The 21,506-nt window shown below is 44.5% G+C and overlaps 1 protein-coding gene across 1 annotated transcript; it reads left to right on the top strand.

Annotated features, from left to right (window-relative positions):
• Positions 1–502: 502 nt before the first annotated feature.
• LOC117263698 (SNF-related serine/threonine-protein kinase-like) lies at positions 503–21,280 on the top strand. Its single transcript, XM_033637301.2, has 8 exons — positions 503–749; positions 6,445–6,822; positions 7,306–7,524; positions 9,116–9,362; positions 15,022–15,163; positions 16,776–16,988; positions 17,313–17,447; positions 18,592–21,280. The coding sequence occupies exons 2-8, from the start codon at positions 6,700–6,702 to the stop codon at positions 19,868–19,870; spliced, it is 2,358 nt and encodes a 785-aa protein (XP_033493192.2). The 5' UTR covers positions 503–749; positions 6,445–6,699; the 3' UTR covers positions 19,871–21,280.
• The last annotated feature ends 226 nt before the right edge of the window (positions 21,281–21,506 follow it).

Raw genomic sequence — 21,506 nt, 5'->3', positions numbered from 1 at the left:
CTGTGTAAAATAAAGCATACTGTAAAATATAAAATATAAAAATCATAGAGGGAGAATATCTAAATGAATACAAATGCAAATGTCGGGGTGTAAATATCGAAATAAAATGCATTATTATTATTATTATTATTATTATTATTATTATTATTATTATTTTTATTCCAAATATAAATGTAATTGAATATAAATATATGTACAGATACCAATACGGATGCAGTTAATTTTTTTCATTTATTTATTTATTTTTAAGAAGTTGCTTGAAAACAAAATAAGAACTGTGTAAAATAAGGAATGCTGTAAAATATAAAATATAAAAAGCACAAAGGGAGAAAATCTAAATAAATACAAATGTAAATAAGGTGTAAATATCTGAATAAAATGTAAATTTCAAAGCTCAAAACGAACCTAAACCAGATTTATTTCACAGTAAAACTCTTCAGGAATCACTCATGAATGATGTGTCTTTTATTTTGAAAGCGGGACTTCCGGTGTTAGTCTACTCGCTGTGAGTGTTTGACGCAGCTGACGGATCCACGGAGGGAGAGAAGGAGGAGGCTGAGTTGACACTGTGACAGACTCACGCAGGGACTCAGTGGATTAATCGTTAGCCGGTCGTCTGTCCGTCTGTACCGACTGTTAACCGACCACCGGAGGACCCGAGCCCGCAGCTCACCGCCTCGGTACCGGAGCCCCGCACAGTCCCGGAGCTTTAAGGGGACCAGAGAGACGCTGCTTCAGATTCCTGTGTGGTGAGTAGGACTGCTGACGGTGTGTGTGTGTGTGTGTGTGTGTGTGTGTGTGTGTGTGTGTGTGTGTGTGTGTGTGTGTGAGAGTGTGTGTGTGTGTGAGTGTGAGTGGGCCCCGTGGACTGAGAGGTGTCAAGTTAACCGAGCTCCGCGGGGCTCCGTGGGGCTTCACGAGCGGACTGCTCCTTAATGCGCAGCTCCGCACGCTGCCCGTGTCCGCGTGCTGTTGGCGCAGGCTGCTCTGCGCCGGTCATGTTGTTGTGGATGCGGCCAGCAGGCATGTTGACAGCAGAGGAGGAGGTGGAGGAGGAGGTGGAGGAGGAGGTGGAGGGTCCCATATGAGCTGCAGCACCGGTGCAGGGATGAAGGACTCAGAGTCAGCTCAGCTTCTTCACAAGCATCATGTCAGAAGGTCACAGTGTTGTTAAAGTGGGGTCACAGCGATATACGGTATTACGATATACCGTGGATTATCACACGGTGTTTATTTGATTATTTACGGTATTGTAACTATATTTTAGTTATTTACAAAAAGGAGACTTTTTACACAAACATTCATTTGAAAAAATGGTTTCAAGCTTTAATTATAGTAATTAAACATTTGTTTTCACGCCTCATTCTGACTGATAATAATAATAATAATAATCTTATAAAAAAAAGTGATACTGTTCTGAGACGATTATCGTACTGTGAAAATCTCACACCGTTACAACCCCTCTCTCCTGACACATCCATAGTGCCTTAACCTGATTTCACTTGATGTGTGGTAACCGTATTACTTACCTTCACCCAGTAGCTATTTTTACAGAATAGAGCTTGAAGGCATCATAATGTAGCTCAGTGCAACTTGTGTTAACAGCTCGCGTTAACTAGCTCTCCTCCTGATTATGTCAAAGCAGATTAGTTGTTCACAATGAGTTTACTGCGTCCTTTCGTCCCGATCATCCTTTAATTAACGTTAGTTAAAATTCCTCTTATATTATTAACCTTATTTTACTTGATTTTTTTTTAATTACTGCTTAGAAAGCTTTTTTACTAAGTATAAAATATCATAACAGAGAATTAATTACTACATAGAAAGCCTGTTTACGATACATAAAATATCATAATTCCATCTTTTTTATTATTATTTTTATTTTCAATTTAACCAGAAAAAAACGTGTTGAAATTAAAACCTCTTTTTCCAGAGTGTCCTGGCCAAGACCGGCAGCAACCTAAAGTTACAGACAGACAACACAGAACAAAAATACAGAATAAAAACGTAAAGCTTCGCAATATGAAACACAAAAAAAGCAAAGGTAAAAAGTATGTTGATATACTCTAGAAATTAACCATAAAGACACAAAACCACAACTACACGTTTAAGGACCGGCTGAGACACACATGACACTGGTTTATATAATCTCTAAGATCTGTTTCATACTGCTGTGAAAACATCAACACATTTCTCCTTCAAACAGCTGAATTTATTCAAGATTCTCATCAAAACCTTAATTTTACAGGTACTGTGGTAACCTTATAACTTCACCCAGTAGTTATTGTTACTGAATAAAGCTTGAACGCATCATAAAGTAACTCAGTGCAACTTCTGTTATCAGCTAACGTTAACTAGCTCTGCTGATGATGATGTCAAAGCAGATTAGTTGTTCACAGCGTCACATTATCAGGAAACATCTCCTGTGGGGTCACAGTGATATGAGACCATGGTATGAAAATTGACGGTTATTATACTGTGTTTATTTGCCATGTTGTCCCGTGTACAGACCTCATTTCGGCGCTGTTTCTGCTGACTGAAAGGCGAGATAACTCTGTGCATCCATTCTGGGATCGTGTTTTTAATAATCTACCAAAAAGTGTCCTAAATACCAGTAGTCGTACTGTACTCTAGTAGCAGCAGCAGCTCCCAACCTGGGTATCAGGAAGTTGTATGTATATTCTGAGGGGTCATGAGATTATTAGTGTTAAGAGACTTTCCTCATCTTCACTCTTTATGATAATAAAATTTGTCAGACTTTGGTTGAACGGTTAATAACTAGTATAACTGGTTTAATTGGCGACTTGCGGCTGTTAAATCTTCTTCACACCTGAAGTGTTGGATCTTTAATTTATCACCACCTGCAGTGTGTCTGCAGCTCGTATAATACCCTGAGTGTCTGCAGCACATTTTTGTTTTAATCACATGGACTAAGAACCTGATTCCACTGAAGCAGAGACTTGATAAGCTCCAGTTCATATCATGACTCTCAGAGGCTGTGAGGGTGGAGAGGCTCTTACAACAGGTCCTTGACCTCGTGTGTGTGTGTGTGTGTGTGTGTGTGCACACTCCAATCAATACACTGCTAGCACCTTGAACAGTTACACAACCAGCCTCACAGGATGTTCGACTGGCACTCTACTGTAACGCATGTTGACATGTGAGACCAGATGAAGGCTTGGCTGCGTCTCACATCAGGTGCATCTCCACGACTTGTTCTTTCACCATCGCAGCTTTAAACCAATCAAGTGATTACACACGGCTCTGAAGGTAAGTAAGAGGTCCAGATTTAGGGCTGAAGATCCTGCCGACACACCAGATCACCACATTGATCTCACCTAACCTGCCCTGTCAGCTCTGTGTGTGTGTGTGTGCGCGCACACACATGAAAACAGGCACAAGTGAGTTACGCGTGTGTCTCCTTTCATGGCGTATTGAAACATCAACACCTCCATGTTGTCAGTGTCAGGCGAGGAGTTGAGCGGAGTCGAGATCATTCTTGTGTCTGAGACAGAGACACAGAGGAGAGACGCACAGAGATGTCAGCCTCCTATTAAAAGAGAAATGACTCACTCTCTCCTCACAGGTACAAGCCTCCATCTGAGGATCACACAAAAACCCCAAAGAGCTTTTTAGGCTTTCAAAGTTTCATTCTGAGCGACCACAGACTGCTGCTGGGTAGAGACACTTTTATTCTTTCTGCTTCCTGCATCGAGTCCTGCTGATAGGCGTGTTCCCCTGGCAACGGTTATTTGGTTTCCAGTTGTGTCTGTGAATCCAGGTGAGGGGACACACCCTGGCGAGGGTAACCTCCCAGGAATGTTCTTCGCCTGTACATTGTGTGTTTGTTTGTGGGTTTTTTTGCCACCTCCGCGCTCTTGGCACGCAGGTAGATTCCTGGAAGTGGAATGCCATGCCTCCCCTGCAGGCGTTGTTTCATAATCAGGCCTGTGAAGCAACATACTGCATGACCACAGAAGCTTCTGGTGAACAGAGTGAAGGGTCAGACGCAGCTTGTTGGTATGTGACAAGAATTTGTCGAGAAAATTAGAGTTCTGTCGTCCCTGAGGGGAAAACATGACACGACACAACATTAATTATAAAGAAACTCTAAATGAAGCAGAGATCCACAGGCCAATGATGCAATATACAACTAGAGCTGAAAAAATACTCTGAATAATAAGCAGGTCGACAGAAAATAAATAATAATTATATAATAATAAATTATAATTAAATAATATATATTATATATTTAATTATATTTTTGAGATATTATATATTTAATTATATATTTTATATGTATTTAATTGTAATTAATTAAATATATAATAATAAATGTAAGTAAATTAATCAAGATAAAAATAATATAAATATTTGCTGGTTCTCAATTGTGAAGATTTCTCTGCCCTTCTAAGTTTGATATTTTTGTTAATTGAATATTTTTGGGTTTTGGACTGTAAAACCTTTGAAGACATCACCTTGGGTTTATTTTTTATCATTATTATTGTCTTTTATTCAACTTTACGCTACTTCCCATAGAAACAAAGAAAAAGAAAGTGTTAATCTTTACAGTAGCTACTGTACGTCTCTCCGACCTCATCCCACGATCCCAACATCTCAAATATTAAATACAAGCAAAAAAAACAGACAAAATAATAATAAAATGGAAAATGAAATAATTCATACATACATAGGTTTACTGCAATTAATAATAAAGAGGAGTAAAGTAAATTAAATAACTAAAATGCTAAATTTTTAAAAAAAAATAGGATATAAAACTTGTTTTGGTTTCTTTCTTCTCTTTTTCCCGTCTTATCTTTCCTCCCTTCTCCCCTCATTTCCCCCGGCCTTATTACTTTTGAATAACCCCCGTTTTCTATATTCTCTTCCATCTTGCATCAAATAATTTAGCTAGATTTGTAACGCTGTGATTTATAATCTCCATGTTTTAGATGTCCTTAACTGTTTTTTCCATTTGCTCAGTTGTGTCGCCTCCGGTTTCATCCATTTTTTTAGTTTTCTGTTTAAGTGCAGCTGCTCTTAAAGATCATTTTGTTGAGAGTAACTGTGGTGTTTGGTCAAGTAATAATTGCTCAGGCACCAAAATTAGTGAGCATTGAAAAATGCTGTCCAATACTGCTGTAAAACCAGACATGAACAGAGTATGTGGGTATAGTTGGCTTCTGCCTCTCCACATCTTCACCAACAGCTTGGTGTTTTCTCCTTTAGGTTCAAAGAAGTTTTACTTTTTTTGGACATTTCATAGACAACAATTTATTTACTAGTGAAAAAAATCAATGGATTAATCAATAATAATATTAATGGTTAGCTGAAGCTCAAATCGTACTCATTCTTTGTTGTATTTTCTCTTTATCAGAGCTGTGTCACTTACTGTAGTTTGGCTCAGTGTTTTGACCATAGAAATTTCAATGGTTTGGACCTTTTCATTGTTATTCTGTTGCCATGGCCGCAGCATTGGTCCCTGTTTACTTCCTGTCAGCCACAAACAATCCAACAGGAAATGGGCCAACGACATGACGTGTAGCTTTGATGTCCAGAGCCCTAAAAATAAGCCAACGCCTTAAAAATAAAACCACGTTTATTAGACATTATATTCACAAAATGTCGCAGCAGATAAGTGTCATCAGCACCTCATGGTTAAATGCAAACAAGCTACAAAAAGTCCTGAAATCTCTGCCAAAGGCTTTTTTATATGAGCGCTGCCAACAATACACTTATATATAACAAATAATATGAAAAAAAAAAGTCAAAAAATATGACTTCCAGTGATTATTATACTTTGGATCCTGTCCCAAAACTGGCAGTTAGCCAGTGTCATCAGGGACAACAAGCAATTTTATGGTGCATTTTATTTTGATATGTTATCAGACAGGCTGTTATACAGTCAAACCCTGATTGACGCCAGACAGCAGTAAAAGCAGTGCTTAATTTGTAAAATTAGAAGTAGGGGAACACTTTGGGCCTCTGAGAGAGCAAAAAACAAAAATATCGTGATACTCTGCTGTATCGGTTTTAGGGGAACACTTTGGGCCTCTGAGAGAGCAAAAAACAAAATATCGTGATACTCTGCTGTATCGGTTTTTATCCCCTCCCCTAATTCCCATCAGCCTTAAATGTTCTTTGGTTTCGTGCTAATTACCAACTATTTGCATGCCAACAGACCAAACTGAGATCATGAACATGGTTAGCATGCTGTTAACATGACTGTAGAGTTTGATTCCACTGTTATAACTAATGTGATTGTTTAATGAGGCACTAATATGCAGAGACTGTGGCCTTGATGATGGTTTATCAGACAGGTTCATGACTCAGGGTTCAGCTGTGACTCAGTTTACTATAGAGATTCACTGAATTCTTACACCGTCAGTATGAATGGGTGAATTTTAATTCCCTGTCTCTCTTGTTTCACCATTTCACCCTCAGATCGTGAGAAGATGGGGTTGAACTGAGCGGAGCAGCAGCAGGAACGAGCTGTGTGAATATTTCCCGTCACCATCCAGTGTGAGATCTGACCCTCAGATCCCTGAAGCTGCCTCCACAGACCTGCAGCAGGTCGAGAATCAACTGAACCACAGCCACACAATTCACCTGGCTTCACCCCACAGAGGAGGAGATGGAGAACTGACTGGAGACCAGCAGGCAACAGAAGGCAGCCTCTCCCGCCGCCCACCAGCAGCCATGGCGGGGCTTAAACGCCACCACGATGGGAAGATCGCCGGGCTGTACGACCTGGACAAGACGCTGGGCCGTGGACACTTTGCTGTGGTGAAACTGGCCCGGCACGTATTCACTGGGGAAAAGGTACGCTTGTTGTGCGTGCCTGGACGTGCAGGTGCCGTGCTTTGATGCCTGTGATTGAATTTCCTGGTATTTTAAGAGCTGTGAATGGATTTCAGCCTCGCCCTCACAGACCTGCATACCAAAGATGGGTGATGAGTAACGCGTGTAGAGATCTGAGTAATGTCTCGTGGTCGGATGAGTGGATTGACTTGATAAGGTTTTGTGTTGATCTTGGCATTTGTGGTTATTTTAGCATCACATGATGGTCTTAATGTTGTTTCTAGAGGCATTATCCACCTGACAACACCAAACACTAAACACTGCTGATGTCCTCATTTGATAATCACCACAGTGTCTCTTTAGTATCGACACCACACATCAGAGATTAGCTGCTTGAGTCCAGCAGCCTCAGTAACCTCCACAGTATGCTAAGCTGCTGCTGATGGTTGTAAATTGGGACAGATGTGTCATCACTGTGGTTCCTCTCATTGTTTGCTCTTCCAGGTGGCAGTAAAGGTGATAGATAAGACTAAGCTGGACCCGGTGGCGCGGGGACACCTTTTCCAGGAGGTGCGATGCATGAAGATGGTGCAGCACCCCAACGTGGTGCGCCTCTATGAGGTCATCGACACAGCCACCAAGCTCTACCTCATCCTGGAGCTGGGAGACGGAGGAGACATGTACGACTGCATCATGAAGCACGACGGAGGCCTCACTGAAGAGGTGAGTGGGACTGTGGCCGTCGGGCTGATCAGACCTTGACTCTCACTCTGCACAGACTGCAGCAGTGTCTTTGACTCAGAGACTCTGAACCGTCTCCAGGAGTTGCTCAACATAAAGCAAAAAAGAGATCAATAAAGTCTCGTATTAATATTAATTCTCCTGCGAATGGATGAGGACCACTGTAAGTCTCTGGGGAGCAGAACGTGGACGCAGATCTTTTCTTTATTTGAGTCGAGACTGCTTTGTGAGAACGCTGTGAAGGACACTTCAAAGGTAGTTAGACACTCACCAATGCATCGCGCATACCGATTCTTTACAGTGAATAAATTCCAGACACCAGGAGGTTTCAGTGCGACATTGAAAGTGAAGCAGGGAAAAAAGAGACGTTCTCAAACTCTGCAGCAGTGACAGATTATTGGCTCGTGATGTTCCCTCACTGGTGCTCGGTGAAGACGACAAAAAGCAGGTTAAAGTTCATTTTCCGAAATATAAAGTTGGTTTTCATGTCATACTGTGGAGAATTACAGAGTCGCCAGGGGGCTTGAAAGTACTTGAAAGCTAAATACGTGCAAGTGCTTGCATTAAAAAAAGAAATCAAGTACTTGAAAGAGCTTGGATTGTAATTCCACTACAGGAGAGACTTGATGATCACTAAGATTAGGTGGGGAAAAAAGTGGATATATCAGTATTGGTTTTCGGTCCATTGAGTTGTTTCATATCAGATACCAGCAAAAAATCCAACATTGTGCATCCCTACTTGAGAGGTATGATGGCAAATGAGTAGCAACCCTGGAAATTTTCCACCTTAAAGGGAGATAACATGTTAGCGCACACATTAAAGTACGCTTATTTCCTTTCTTACAGAGTTAGATGAGAGCATTGACACCACTCTCATTTCTGTCTGTTCCTTATGGAGCCAGAGTTAGAAGGTGGTCGATGGTCAGCGTAGCTCAGCATTAAAACGGGGCGTTGACGCGGCCTGGTCCTGATCTTTTTGTCTCTTAGCAAGAAAGCACATTTGCGTTTTCCCGAAATGCTGAACTGCTGCTTTACAGTGTCTATAAAAGCGTTGCTAATGTTAGCAGTTGGTTAGCACTATGTTCTCTGTTTGTCCAACAAGTTGAACGCATTCAATCACAGATCAGAGAATCTAAATTACAGTTAGATGTGAGTGTGTGTGAGCAGCTGTCCTGTTGTGACAAACTGACATCATTATTATACTCAGATACTTGGGGCGGCAGTAGATCAGTTCATAGGGACTTGGGTTGGGAACCAGAAGGTCACCGGCTCAAGTCCCCATCTGGACCAAATATGGAGTGTGGACTGGGAGCTACAGTATAGAGGTGCCAGGTCGCCTCCTCTGCACTGCCCGGCACCGCCATGAGCAAGGCATCGAACCCCCAACTGCTCAGAGCGCCTTGTCCATGAGCAGCCCCCTCCCTCTGACATCCTTCCATCTAATGCATGTGTAGGTCCTGTTTGTGCATGTGTGTGTGTGTGTGTGACAACAGAGTGAAAAACTCAGGATTTCTAAAATATATCTTCTCCTTCTTCCTATTTCTTGCTACCCCTCCTGTCTCTCCCCTCCAAGGTGGCCAAGTGTTACTTTGCCCAAATCGTCCACGCCATCTCCTACTGTCACCGGCTGCACGTGGTGCACAGGGACCTGAAGCCAGAGAACGTGGTGTTCTTCGAGAAGCAGGGCGTCGTAAAGCTCACAGACTTCGGCTTCAGCAACCGCTTCCAGCCCGGGAAGAAACTCAACACGTCCTGCGGCTCATTGGCATACTCCGCTCCTGAGATACTGCTGGGGGACGAGTATGACGCTCCTGCTGTGGGTAAGTCTGCGCAGATATCTATGGTGATTCAGCAGAGTTAGATAATTATACAGCTTTCACTTTGACGTTTCTGTCCGTAGTCCAGTGTGTGTTCCCAGCAGCGGGACATGGTGCACACTGTCCTCTACTGTATATCAGCCTGGTTTACTGATGCTGCCACGCTCACTCACTGTGCAGATATGACCTACTGATAGCTCTGAATGCACTTTGACCTACAGCAGTTTGGATGCAGACGGCTTGGTACACTGGCAACTCTATCAGCCGGCTGATAGAAGGAGAACTGCTCAAAGTTCATCCGGTGGTAACGAAACCAGGCAGTTTGGAAATTAGACTATAAGTTAACCCAAATAACTGCAGTCGTACACCTGCAGTTTATTTCAGTCTGCCTTTACATTCATTGACAGTCATGGCCTTTCTGTGTATAATAAAATCTGATATCAGATCAGGCTGAAATTGGTTTCCTCAGCACTCTGGAGCAGCCTCGGCACCACCGCCACCGCTGCCGCCACCCCTCCGTCTCTCCCATCGATAGTGGCACCAATCCTTGCTGAGCCACAGCTTAGATATTCAATCAGAATGTAATGGAAAAGAAATGAAATAGAGGCGTGCAGATTCGGGAGGAAAGGAAGCTCTGGGAAAAAAGGATGGAGGGAAACATGAGGGAAAGAGACAGAGCGAGAAAAAGCATCAGTCGTCCTTGTGTCTACCCAGAGGCCTCTGCGTCAGAGCAGGAGAGAAGCAGTTTCTATTTTTCTGACTGAGTGGATTCACAGTGGCTATTTTCTTCTGTCTGCCTTCGCTGTGTGTCTCAGTGTGTTTGTGGGCCGGCAGATGAGCCGCTCCCAAATATTGAAAGTGGAGTAATAACAGTAATTTGACTGCATGTGTGTGTTTGGATGATGGTGTGAGTCGCTGTGTGTGAGGTCAGCCGTCCTGTGAAAGCCTGTCTGAGCACTTGACCCAGATGGCAACGGAGATGTTTGTGGACATGTTCAGTACATGTGCGTGCATGTGTGTGTGTGTGTGTTCTGTCCTCTGGAGTGTTCATGCTGCCGGTGCACTGTTGTTCATTCATGTGAGATGATGATGTTTTGATTGCGGGGATTATCCACCCAGCCAGGATGTAATATCGTGTGATTCTATCAGCTGTGCGGTTTGATGTGGAGCAGGCTGAATGGAGGCCAGAAGTCCCAACTTTTGGGGGCTTGGATGTAACCTGGCCCGGGATTACATGGCTGCCAAGTTACCTGCCGACAGTCGGCAGGCCGCTGAGTTTAGGTGGTGGCGTGCCAGGTGGCGGCGAGCCCAGTTTGTTGCAGAGATAAAGAGGCTGTCCTCGCTCAGCTCTCGCAGGTCAGACCTGTTTGGAGTTTGTTGCTCTTTTATGGAAGTGCTGAAAATAATTTGAGATGAAAAGTAAACCAAAATAGAGTCAGAGGGATGTTTGCACCAGTCCAACAGGAGGGACCAATTAGGAGGAGCTAAAGAAGCAGAGAGAAGTTATTTATGAATCCAAGGTGTCGAGTGCTTTTACCAGCAGAAAATTATCACATGCTTTGGTATCAGGACGAGAGCTGCAAACAACAATTACACGTGTGAAAAATCCAGTTCCCAAAGTGTGAAACACTGAGGGTAAAATAACATGTGAATGCTGTTCTGATGCAGAACATTAGGAGCAAATCACAGGCTTGTTTGTGCACATTCATGATGGACTAATAAGTGCTATGAAAAGATGCCTGCCTCCTTTTGCCTTTTGATGTTATGCAGCGTGTGGGCTCTCGCCTTTTTGTCTCCAGTAAATGGAAAGTTAAATATAGATCCCTGCTTCCTCTCCAAGAAGCACAAGCTGCACTTCAAAAAAAAAAAGAACTTACCTAATAGCAATTACAAAGAACATATCCTGGGCGCATGCATAATTTAGAGCATAACGGTGCATAATGAACGTGCACAAGTGGGAGGATTTAGTAGAAAAGAGGTTGTGTAATGATCAGCAGGACAGGATGCTGAACTCAGCCTCAGGGGTTAACGGTGTTGAGCCACAAGGAACTGTTGTCGGTTATCTCAGGGAAGCAATTGGTGTTAAAATGTAGCATAAAGAGATGTTTACACTCCCAGCTGTCACCAGTAAATAGCCGCCGTCGTTAGCTCAAGTGATGCTAATGTGCAGTGACGCGGATGGTGTTATCCAGAGATGTGTCAGCCATCTGGTTTATAAATAAAGTTATCGAGGAAGGAAGTTTGGCGGACCGCTGACGCAAGTAATGAGGGAGCAGGGTCACGGTTGCTAGGATACGTTGGCTAGGGGTAAGATGGTGGTGGTGGGGACTGCAGCAGCGTGTGCTCCCTCCATCAGCACTGAGAGACGCTCCTTCACAGCCTCACAGCAATAAATACTCTCCTCCCACAGTAAACTGGCACATTTACTTTACCAGATTGAAATCTTGAGCGTATCCTGGCAGGCTGCAGGGATATGAAGACGTGTCACTGGGGAGGATAAACCCGCCACTTTACTCTGTTTACCTCCTTTTTTTTGCAGAGTAAATCTTTAATATATGAAACTGGTGCAGGTTACATGAGCACAGGGTTTGTTCAGGAAGTCATCAAAACCTCTGCTGCTCTGTCTCCGGAGAAAGAGTCATTGCTTCACAGGAAGTGTTTTACATTTCTGGTTGGTTTTAATATTCAGAGGAAGGCCTGTGCAGCCTGCGCGGCCATCAACAGAAAGTCTTTAAGAGGAAAACGTCCCACATCGGCCTGTTAGCAAATACGATGACAGTAAAAATACCTATTCAGTAAAAATAGCTACTGGGTGAAGGTAGGTTATAACTTTACCGTGCTGTGTGCTGATCTTATCCTGTAAAATGTAGTGTTTTTGTAAGCTTATTTTTATTAAACAAGACAGTATTAAGCATAAAAGGGGAAGAGAGAGGGAATGACGTGCAGCAAAGGGCCACAGGCTGGAATCAAACCCACAACCACTGCAGCAAGGACATCGCTTTTGTACATGGGACACCTGCTCTGCTCACTGAGCTGCTACATGCCCCTGAAATGTCGTGTTTGATGAGAGACTTGAATAAATGCAGCTGTTTGATGGAGAAATTTGTTGATGAGATGGAATTACAGTATTTTATACTGAGTAAAAAGGCCGTCTCAGCAGTCAGAGGAATGTTATTTAATGTTACTTTAAAGGTTGTTGCATAAATGTGTGTGGCAAGACTCATTTCAGCAGAACAGTAATTCACTGTGCTCGACATAAAACATCAAAAGCATCCAAACATAGTGCAAAAGAAGAACATTATAAAAGGACGTTTAAATGCAAATAAAAAGAGAATGAAATAAAACAAGCTAAAAAAATACTGAGACACGTATAAAATACAAGAATTAAAGTTACAGTGTAAGAAATGAATTAATATTTGATTTAATAAAAGGCAGCGGCAAAGAGAAACGTCTTCAGCCTTTATTTAAAAGAACTGAGACCTGCAGTTTTCTCAGAGTTTGTTCCTCATATGTGGAGCATAAAAACTAAACTAAACTTTCCCACGCTTCGTCTGGACTCTGGGGACACATAAAGCCAACCTGTCCCAGAGGACCTGAGAGGTCTGGATGGTTCATAGATTCATAGTATGATTGAAATTGTGCTCAGTTGAAGAGTGAGTGTGGGTGAGTGAGGGGATGAATGATTTTAAAACAGTTCAGTTACTATTTTTTACTAGGTTATTTTGGGGCCTTTTTCCTTTCATGAAAGAACAGCTGAAGACTGACATGAAAGGGGGAGAGAGAGGAATGACACACAGCAAAGGGCTCAGCCTGCATGAGAGGAACAGTCCACCAGAGCCCTGTTCTACAAAGCCAGTTCACCTTACTCAGGATATCCTCTCATTATCTGGCTTCACTAACCCGTCACACTGGCCGTCTGGATAACCGCTGCTATAAAGCTGGTTATCAGCTTGTTCAGTCAACTCTGGGTTTTCCTATCAGCCACGAGTATGTTCATGTAAAAGAGGCGGAGGTGTTAATTACGAGTGACATCATCAGAACCAAGAATGAAGGAGGCTGCTTCATATCATATGAGATGAAACGGAAACGAAAGTGTCTGTGACTGTGAGACAGTAAAATGACAGTGGCATGGGATGGAAATGAAACTCTTGTCATCTTAAAACGGAAAATGTAGAAACATTTAAAGCACCATCCAAAAATGAACCGTCATCAGAGACTTAAATGACGTGCAGGTATCACTGAGCTGTGTGTGACATTAGTACAGAGTATTCTTTGCTGTTTAGTGTGATGGTGATGAAACTCCTCTGAATGTGTCACATGAAGACTTTAAAGTAACACCAGACTGTTTCTGCTGCTGAAGTTTCCAGAGTTAACCCTGAAGCTACCTCGATAACTCCAAATCCTGCTTCGTAGTACAGGCCTCAGGTGAGATAGAGGTCACCATGAGATCAGTTGTTTATTTCTTTGTTCTTTAAATGAAGATTCTTCTTTCTTTGCACTAAACAGAGAAAACATAACAACCAAAACAAAATAAAAAACTAAACTAAAATTTAAAAAAACATTGCTGTCATCTAACGCACAAATCGTCATCTCAAACATTGGTATCGGTGCAGAGTTTCAGGAGCCTTCCTCTGTTTCACCTCATTGTTTTGGTCATGTGTGCAGCTTTACTGTTTAGGTTGGCTCTCCCTCTCGCTGCCCTCATCAACCCTCCAGCCTCAGCAGGAAGTCAAACAGCAGACAAACAGAATTAGCGACTACCTGGTCAGAAACACGACCTCAAATAAACGCCTTTGCTGCTGCGTCTGCTGGGTGTGTGTGTGTAGTTTATGGGCTGATGCGTCAGTGTTGTGTTTACAGCTTGTTCCGCTGCCCCTGAGTGGACAAAGAAATCAATTAACACAGCTTTAAAAATGGAGGAAGATCAGCTGATATTTGCTGACACGCATGCCGCTCACACAGAAGAGGAAATGCTCTAACTGCTGCTTTATTTACCAACTGCATCCCCTCACATCACGCTGCATATGAAAATCATTTTCCAGAGTCGTGGTGAAAAAGAGGTCACTGCACTGTATGCTTTTATGTCACTGTCACGGTGCTCGCAGTCAGTATATGACTGCAGAATGTGTGTCAGTGGACCGTCCTGCTGACCAGGGCGCCTGCGAACGCCCGCAGCAAGAAGTTGCTCTTTTAGAACGGATAATCGGACCAAGAGAAGTGTTCCATGAAATTAGCATTTGTATGAAGCTTTGAGGGATGAACATGTTAACCCACTTTCCCAGGACTGTGTGTTTGTGTTGGAGTGCATGCTCGCATGAGTGTGCAAGTGTGTGTGTGAGCATGAAGCCGGCGTCAGGCAGCAGTGCGGAGCCTCATCCTTGGTTAGACAGATGTGTCCTAAGCCAGCACATATTTATGGAAATGGCTCTGATCGAACATGATTCACGCTTCATTTAAACTGTGGGGGGGAGACAGCTCTTGTTCTTTCATATCTAGGTCACTAAGCAGAGAGGACATATGTGCTTCACTTTGTAGCTCTGCCGTCTTTATTTTGTTTGTCTCTGAGACCATTTTCCCTCAAAATAATCCCACTTATTATCACATGATGTCCACACTGGGAGCTGTGGTCTGACTGGGCTGTGCTGTCTCTGTGTCTCTGCAGATATCTGGAGTCTGGGGGTGATCCTCTTCATGCTGGTCTGCGGTCAGCCCCCCTTCCAGGAGGCTAACGACAGCGAGACGCTCACAATGATCATGGACTGTAAATACACGGTGCCGCCACACATCTCCAATGCATGCCGAGAGTGAGTGACGCGCACGCGCACATCCCCACACAGATGGACAGAGTACTCTGCAGGTGCTGCATATTTCATGTTTATAGATGTGTGAAGAAAAGAGAGAGGAGCGGCCTCTCCTCCTCTGCTGCTCCTCGTTGTCCTGCTTTCACTCTGTGCTGCAGTCAGCTGCTCCGCCGCAGATGCAGCGCCGCGTTAAGTGTATCTAATGCACCCTTTAAAATCAGCCCTCTATTTTTAACATGGTGAGAGTTTGAGGACGCCTCGGAGCAGAGCGGGGCAGAGTAGGTGCTGGATACATTCTGACTGGCTGTAGCTTTGAAAACATTGTTCTTGCACATGACTTCATCAGATAACGTGCACAAAGCATCTGAAATATTTGCACACGTCCTGATTCATGTGTTGTCTGCTGCTCATACATGTGGCCTGAATGTAACAGCAGTTCTTCCTATGCTGTGAGAGTGATATGTCCAGTGTTAGTGTAGCTCCATTGATCTTTTCTCGACTGTAAAACCTGGTGAAGGTGGATGTCTTGTTTACAGGATTATCTCAGGATTAGTGTTTGTTTAAAGGCAAATACTGGTAACAGAGCTCTTTGATATCAGCTGCAGGGCAGGTCTGGGCGACACAGAGAGGATCAAATATTTTTACCTTGATATGTTCGGGTTTACTATGAGTGCTTTCACTAAATATTTACTCAATGAGATTTTTGTTAAATAACCATCAGTAATGTGGGTACAGTGACTCAGTGGGAGGAGGTGAAAAATAGAACAGCGAGAACAGTCTGGTAAGTTCTGAAAATAACATCAGTTAACTGTGACGCAGACTTTAAAACCAGGAAGAGACAATACTTAGAATATAAGCAGGGCTGCCTCCTGATCATTGACCAATAGTTAGTCGACCAGAAAGGTCATTAGTTGGCAAGATTTTATTGGTCGCTGAGTTGCAGAAAACGTGAGCACGTGGAAATGTTGGTAATAGCCCAGCGTTTGCTTACAACTATGGCAAGTACAGTGGGATAAAGTTGAACCACAGCCAGTCCAGAGTCCTGCACGGGCCCATTTTGGACCCATTACTTGTCAAGCCATCTAAGCCGTACCCTCCGGTCCCTCACATGAAGCTGGTTCTCCGTTCTTGAATTGGACTTCGAACACATTCAATCACTGCCAGGTTAGGAAACATGTTAGCATGCTCCTTCCACCACCATCAAACCTCCAAAGGATCCCAACTCCATGTAGGCTGCCACCTCATCCTCGGGCTGCAAAGTTTCATGGCTGGAGACCACAGGGTCAAAGGTTACACTGGTGTCACTGACTTTTTCTTGTTCTCACCCGCCGCCCACCTGCATGTAGTTCATTTTTACCGGTGCCTGTAACCCAGTTTTTACGAGGTACTTGGTGAGCCAGTCTGTAAACTGTGATGGACGTTCATGGCAGATAGTTTGGGTTTAATTTTACCATTTGCCTTCAGTTTCTCTTCCAGATAAGTTAACCTGGTGGTTTGTTTAAAACCTTTCTGAATGCCATGAACATCATTATTGGAAATATTAACATGTATCCAAACACACGTTATGTTTCTGTCGTCCCTCTATAACACTGATCCCCTCTGTGACTCCCTCCAGCCTCATCGCCCACATGCTTCAGAGGGACCCCAAGAAACGAGCGACCCTAGATGAGATCGAGGCCCACGAGTGGCTCCAAGGTGTCGACCCCTCCCCGGCCATGAAGCTGTCCACCCCTCTGGTGTCCCATCGCAGCCTGTCGGAGGAGGAGCACGGCTCCATCATCCAGCGCATGGTGCTGGGGGGCATCGCAGACCGAGACGCCATCACTGAGTGCGTGCCCCTCTGTCTCACACACATAAATGAACATGCAGCTATTCTTTCCTGTGTAATCTCCAAAAAATTTGCCATGGTTAGCTGGTCCAACTGGAGCCCAATTGAGTGTCATCAACAGCTTTAATTGCCATTAACAAGCAGCTGGCAGTCAATCCTGAGCTGTTGCCATGTCAAATTAAATCTCCACCCCCCGTCACTTGCTGTTGACTCACAGTCAGGGTTTGATGCTGATCTGCTTGTTGATACAGTGCGCGTGTACTTGTGTGTGCGTGTGTGTGTGTGTTTTGGAATTCAAATTGAATTCTGTCTCCCTCCTCTTAGGGCTCTGGAGTCAAATCAGTACAACCACATCACAGCTACATACTTCCTGCTGGCTGAGAGGATGCTGAGGGAGAGGCAAGAGAAGGAGCAGCACAGCCAGACGCGATCGCCCAGCCCCAGCAAGGCCCAGTTCAGGTACACACACAGTCACATACACACACATAGAAACACACACACACATTCTTTAAGATGGACAGAGTGCTGCCTCTGCAGTGCTGCGGACTGTCAGCCTCCGAAAGACAAGTTTGACAGCAGATGGACAGATGGAGCTTTTGTTCAGCAGAGAATGAAGGACACACTGAGAACAGAAGACAGGTTGCAGATCAGCAGCATTATCAGAGATGTGCCACCAAAAATATCTCCAAATAAAGGAGCAAACAGATCCTGGAATATGTGAGAATATCTAACTTAAGTCACAGTCTTGCACAGAATAGAGACTGAAGCTAAAAGTTAACAAGATAGCCGAGGAACAGTATGTACTAAAATATAGTTATAAGATATTCACGTCCTCCTCTGAGGTCTGCAGCGCTAACCATGCTGCCCCTTTTTCTGGCTCACACCTCAAATACCAAGTACTGTTTGTCTGTAACCTATAAATAGCCGAGCAGTCACTGTTGTGTCGACTGTCTGAACCGGCTAAGTTTGCATCATGCAGATTTGTGGGTCGAAATTTCAGCTTTTACATCCATCCTCAGCATGAATAAAAGTGCAACATGACCATTCTGGTAATATGAAGTTACTTGTGGGAGTGATCCTAAATTAAATCACTCAAACGTCATGAAATATAAACAACGTCTTCACTAAATGTTCTTGCTCAGGTGCAGCTAAGCTAGGCTAGGTGTCACTCCAGAGGTCTCATTTATAAAACAGTGCGTAGGATCCATACAGCAATAAATAGCGTGTTCACACCTTACGCTGTCATGAGCATTTCTTCCATGAGTAGATGCACTCTTCCTTCTGTGCAATGACACAGTTGGCGGGTGTTGTTCAGCAGAAAGAAAATAGTTCCTACATGAAACTGCTCACAACAAGCTCTGTGGATTATCTTGAGTAACCAGGTCATGATTTCTGGAAAGAGACACTGATGTTGAGCTTTATAAATGTATTTTTTTTGCCGCTTTTAGCACCGCAAATCGAGTGTCATCTGGTTCTAGTATATTGGAGAGAAGGCAGACGTCTCTATGGCTGATATCTCCAACACTCTGCAACTCACAATGTTTTTGGATGTGTTAATATATAACCCACTAAACCCTGTTCTGTGTGTGTTTAACAATTACAGGCAGTCCTGGCCCACCAGAGTGGACGTTCACCAGGATGTCAGTGATGGCTTGGGGGGCCCAACTATCTCCCACCCCGGGGGGCCACAGTCACCTGCCCGCAGTGCTGAGAGCCTCCACAAAGGCCCCAGGCCCAAAACCGCCCTGCTGGACCTCAGCCAGCGGCAGGACAACCAGCAGCAGCCTGCGCGACAGAACCAGGAGAGGGGGCTCAGGCCTCTGGTGAAGCCCCACTCCAACCCCCTCAGGCTGGGCTCTCTGACCTCGGTGGGCCCCTGCAAACCTCGCAGTCCCAGCCTCTTCAGCGTGGAGGAGGATGAGGAGGAAGAAGGGGAGGAAGACAAATGTTCCCCTTCAGCGCTACCTGCTCAGGTGGTGCTTCGCTGCAAAGCCTCCTCGTCATCTATGTCTTCTGCTAACCGGCTGACGTCCCGCATGAGTGCTCCAGTTCTTAACCAGATCCACGAGGAGGATAAAGAGGATGAGGAAGAGGAGGAGAGGAGGGAGCTGCATGGATTCGGCCCACCCAAACCCAGCCTGAGCCTAAATCTGAACTCTAGAATACCGTCACCGCCGACGCTCATATCATCGCCGGAAACTGTTGGTGTATCAGCACCGGTTGCCGCTTTCACCCCGAGCTCAGAGACGAGTGACGAAGAGACAGAAAGTCACCACAAACCAGATACGGCAAGTGTGTGCGGACAAGGGGACGAGAGAGCAGGGGGGAAGGAGGAGAGGGAGAAAAGGGGGTCAGGGCAGGGCAGCCCCTCCAACTGTGCCAGTCCTGGATCGGGTTCAGGCCAAGGCAAGGGAACAGCCAAAGCTGCCAGCGGCCTGGTGGAAAGCCTAAAGCTGATGAGCCTGTGCCTGAGCTCTCAGTTCCACACCCTGACGGGGGGAGGAGGGGGAGGGGGCAACGGTAGCGGCGGTGTTGTTGCAGCGGACAACCAGGACCGCCCCATGTGGAGGATGTGCATGGGCGGCTCCACCGGCAGCCTGGATAAGGTCTCGCTTTTGGGCGGTCCCTCACCCAGGGGGAACTTGTACCACCACCAGCCCCCGCTGGGAGACGCGCTGGCGGACCCGCTGCTGGATGGACCATGCACGGGCACGCTGAGGCTGGGAGAGCTGGACCTGGCCCGGGAAAACCACAGGAACATGAAGAACCGCGTGCTGCAGCTGCCTCTCAACGACAAGACTCTGTCCGTCAACATCCACCGCAGCCCCAAGGAGGGTCTGCTCTGCACGCCCACCCCACACAGCTGCTGCCAGGTCATCTAGAGCGCTGCACCTCCACACTCCTCCACAGTACATCTCCTCATCATCCTGCTTCGGTTTCAGCCACCACTGGCTCATGAGTTTGTTAGTTTTGCATTTTATGCAGTTTCCGTTTATTTAACACTTACGGTGGATCACTGGGAGAAAGTCCAAATGCCTAATTTGCACATTTAGAGACGCAAAATGTCTCCGCGGAGGAGACTGGGTGCCATGCCAAGTATGTGAAGCACTTTCAGCAGATTAAACAGGACACTAAAGGGACATTTTAACCTGCCGGTGTGTTTGACTAAGAGACATTAAGTATGGAGAGACAAACACAGGAGGTGCTCATATCCCTGCTCTTACACATCTATATATACACACTGTATGTACACATTTTGTGCACATCCACACGCACACTTATATCACTCTGATAAGCTCATAAAAGGGAAAGTGGATGAGTTTTATTCTCATGTTACATGTCGTCTTTTGTTGTACTTGATGCTGTTTTTTTAAAGCCATTCTTTTTTAAAAAGTTCTTTTTGGAGAAAATTGTTTTATCCTTTTTTTACTCTGACTGAAAGAGTTAAGTTATACGCGTGTGTTTTCATTCAAACGAGGATGAAGATCAGGGTGAAAACGGACCGCAGCACTTGAGTACGACGGTGGCACACAGTATTTTGTAGTCTATCACTGTTTTATTTTTCTATCTCGAACGTGCTCTGCAGACTCGGAAAGAAAAGGCACACTCACTCGTCAAGTCTCTGCGCAGTTACACGGCAGAGTTTGTACATATGTGAATAACCTCCTAGCAGTACTCTGTACCTGTAGTATTGACGGTAAAGTTGTATTGCAGTAGAAACCTGAATACTAGATCCTTATACACCGTTATTCGTCACGCCTACTGGATGTCCAAGGTTTTGGTTGAACCCAGAGAGAACTGTGTTTGACGACAGGACAAGAACTCTGGAATGAAACTAAATTAATACACAAGTAACGGCAGCTCTTTAAATTCAAAGCGAATGACGTCTGGGTGGAACCTGAACCACGTACATCCAGTAGCTCTCCAGGATCATGGTAGCCACTGTTGTAGCGTATTCCAAGACAAAAACAACAAAGGGGTTTGAATAGAACATAACAACAGCGCCCCTTCAAGTATCGGTCTGTGTAACTGGATGTGTGACCCACCCCTAGTGGAATATATAACTGACAGTGCATGTGTTTTGCTGTAGCAACCTTATTCTTACCCACTGAGGTCAATCCACCTGCTGTATCTACCTACGTAACAGATTCAAACGGTCACTTTACTGTAGCCTCACAGCAATACCAGCGACTGCAAAATGTACAACAAAAATGGATGTGCCATAAAATCTGTCTTGAGCATATTGTACTGTATGTATATGATAGAGATCTATTAAAATGAAATGATGTGAATGAGGCCTGCTGCTTGACTTTTGTTGACTTCAGTTTGATGTGAACCATTTTCTTTTAATGCACGCGCTTCATACAGTAACCCAGTGTTTCCCATACATTGATTTATTTAATCTTATTTCATTGTAGAGCTCTCTCTAAAAATTAGCTGCTAGCCACTCCACAGTCTCTCCGCCTTGCTCCCCACCGCTGTGGACTGCTTCACTTGGAGGAGAGCAGGCAGCAGTAG

The sequence above is a fragment of the Epinephelus lanceolatus genome, chromosome 16 (assembly GCF_041903045.1).
Source record: "Epinephelus lanceolatus isolate andai-2023 chromosome 16, ASM4190304v1, whole genome shotgun sequence".
NCBI classification, from domain to species: Eukaryota; Metazoa; Chordata; class Actinopteri; order Perciformes; family Serranidae; genus Epinephelus; species Epinephelus lanceolatus.
This window is presented reverse-complemented; position numbering and strand designations above follow the sequence as displayed.

Bases quoted from the DNA above. Each gene is read 5' to 3' on its own strand.
- LOC117263698 (XM_033637301.2), top strand. From the start codon at position 6,700: ATGGCGGGGCTTAAACGCCACCACGATGGGAAGATCGCCGGGCTGTAC. The intron at 7,525-9,115 runs GTGAGTGGGACT...CTCCCCTCCAAG, and splicing joins ACGGAGGCCTCACTGAAGAG to GTGGCCAAGTGTTACTTTGC. The intron at 17,448-18,591 runs GTACACACACAG...TAACAATTACAG, and splicing joins CCCAGCAAGGCCCAGTTCAG to GCAGTCCTGGCCCACCAGAG.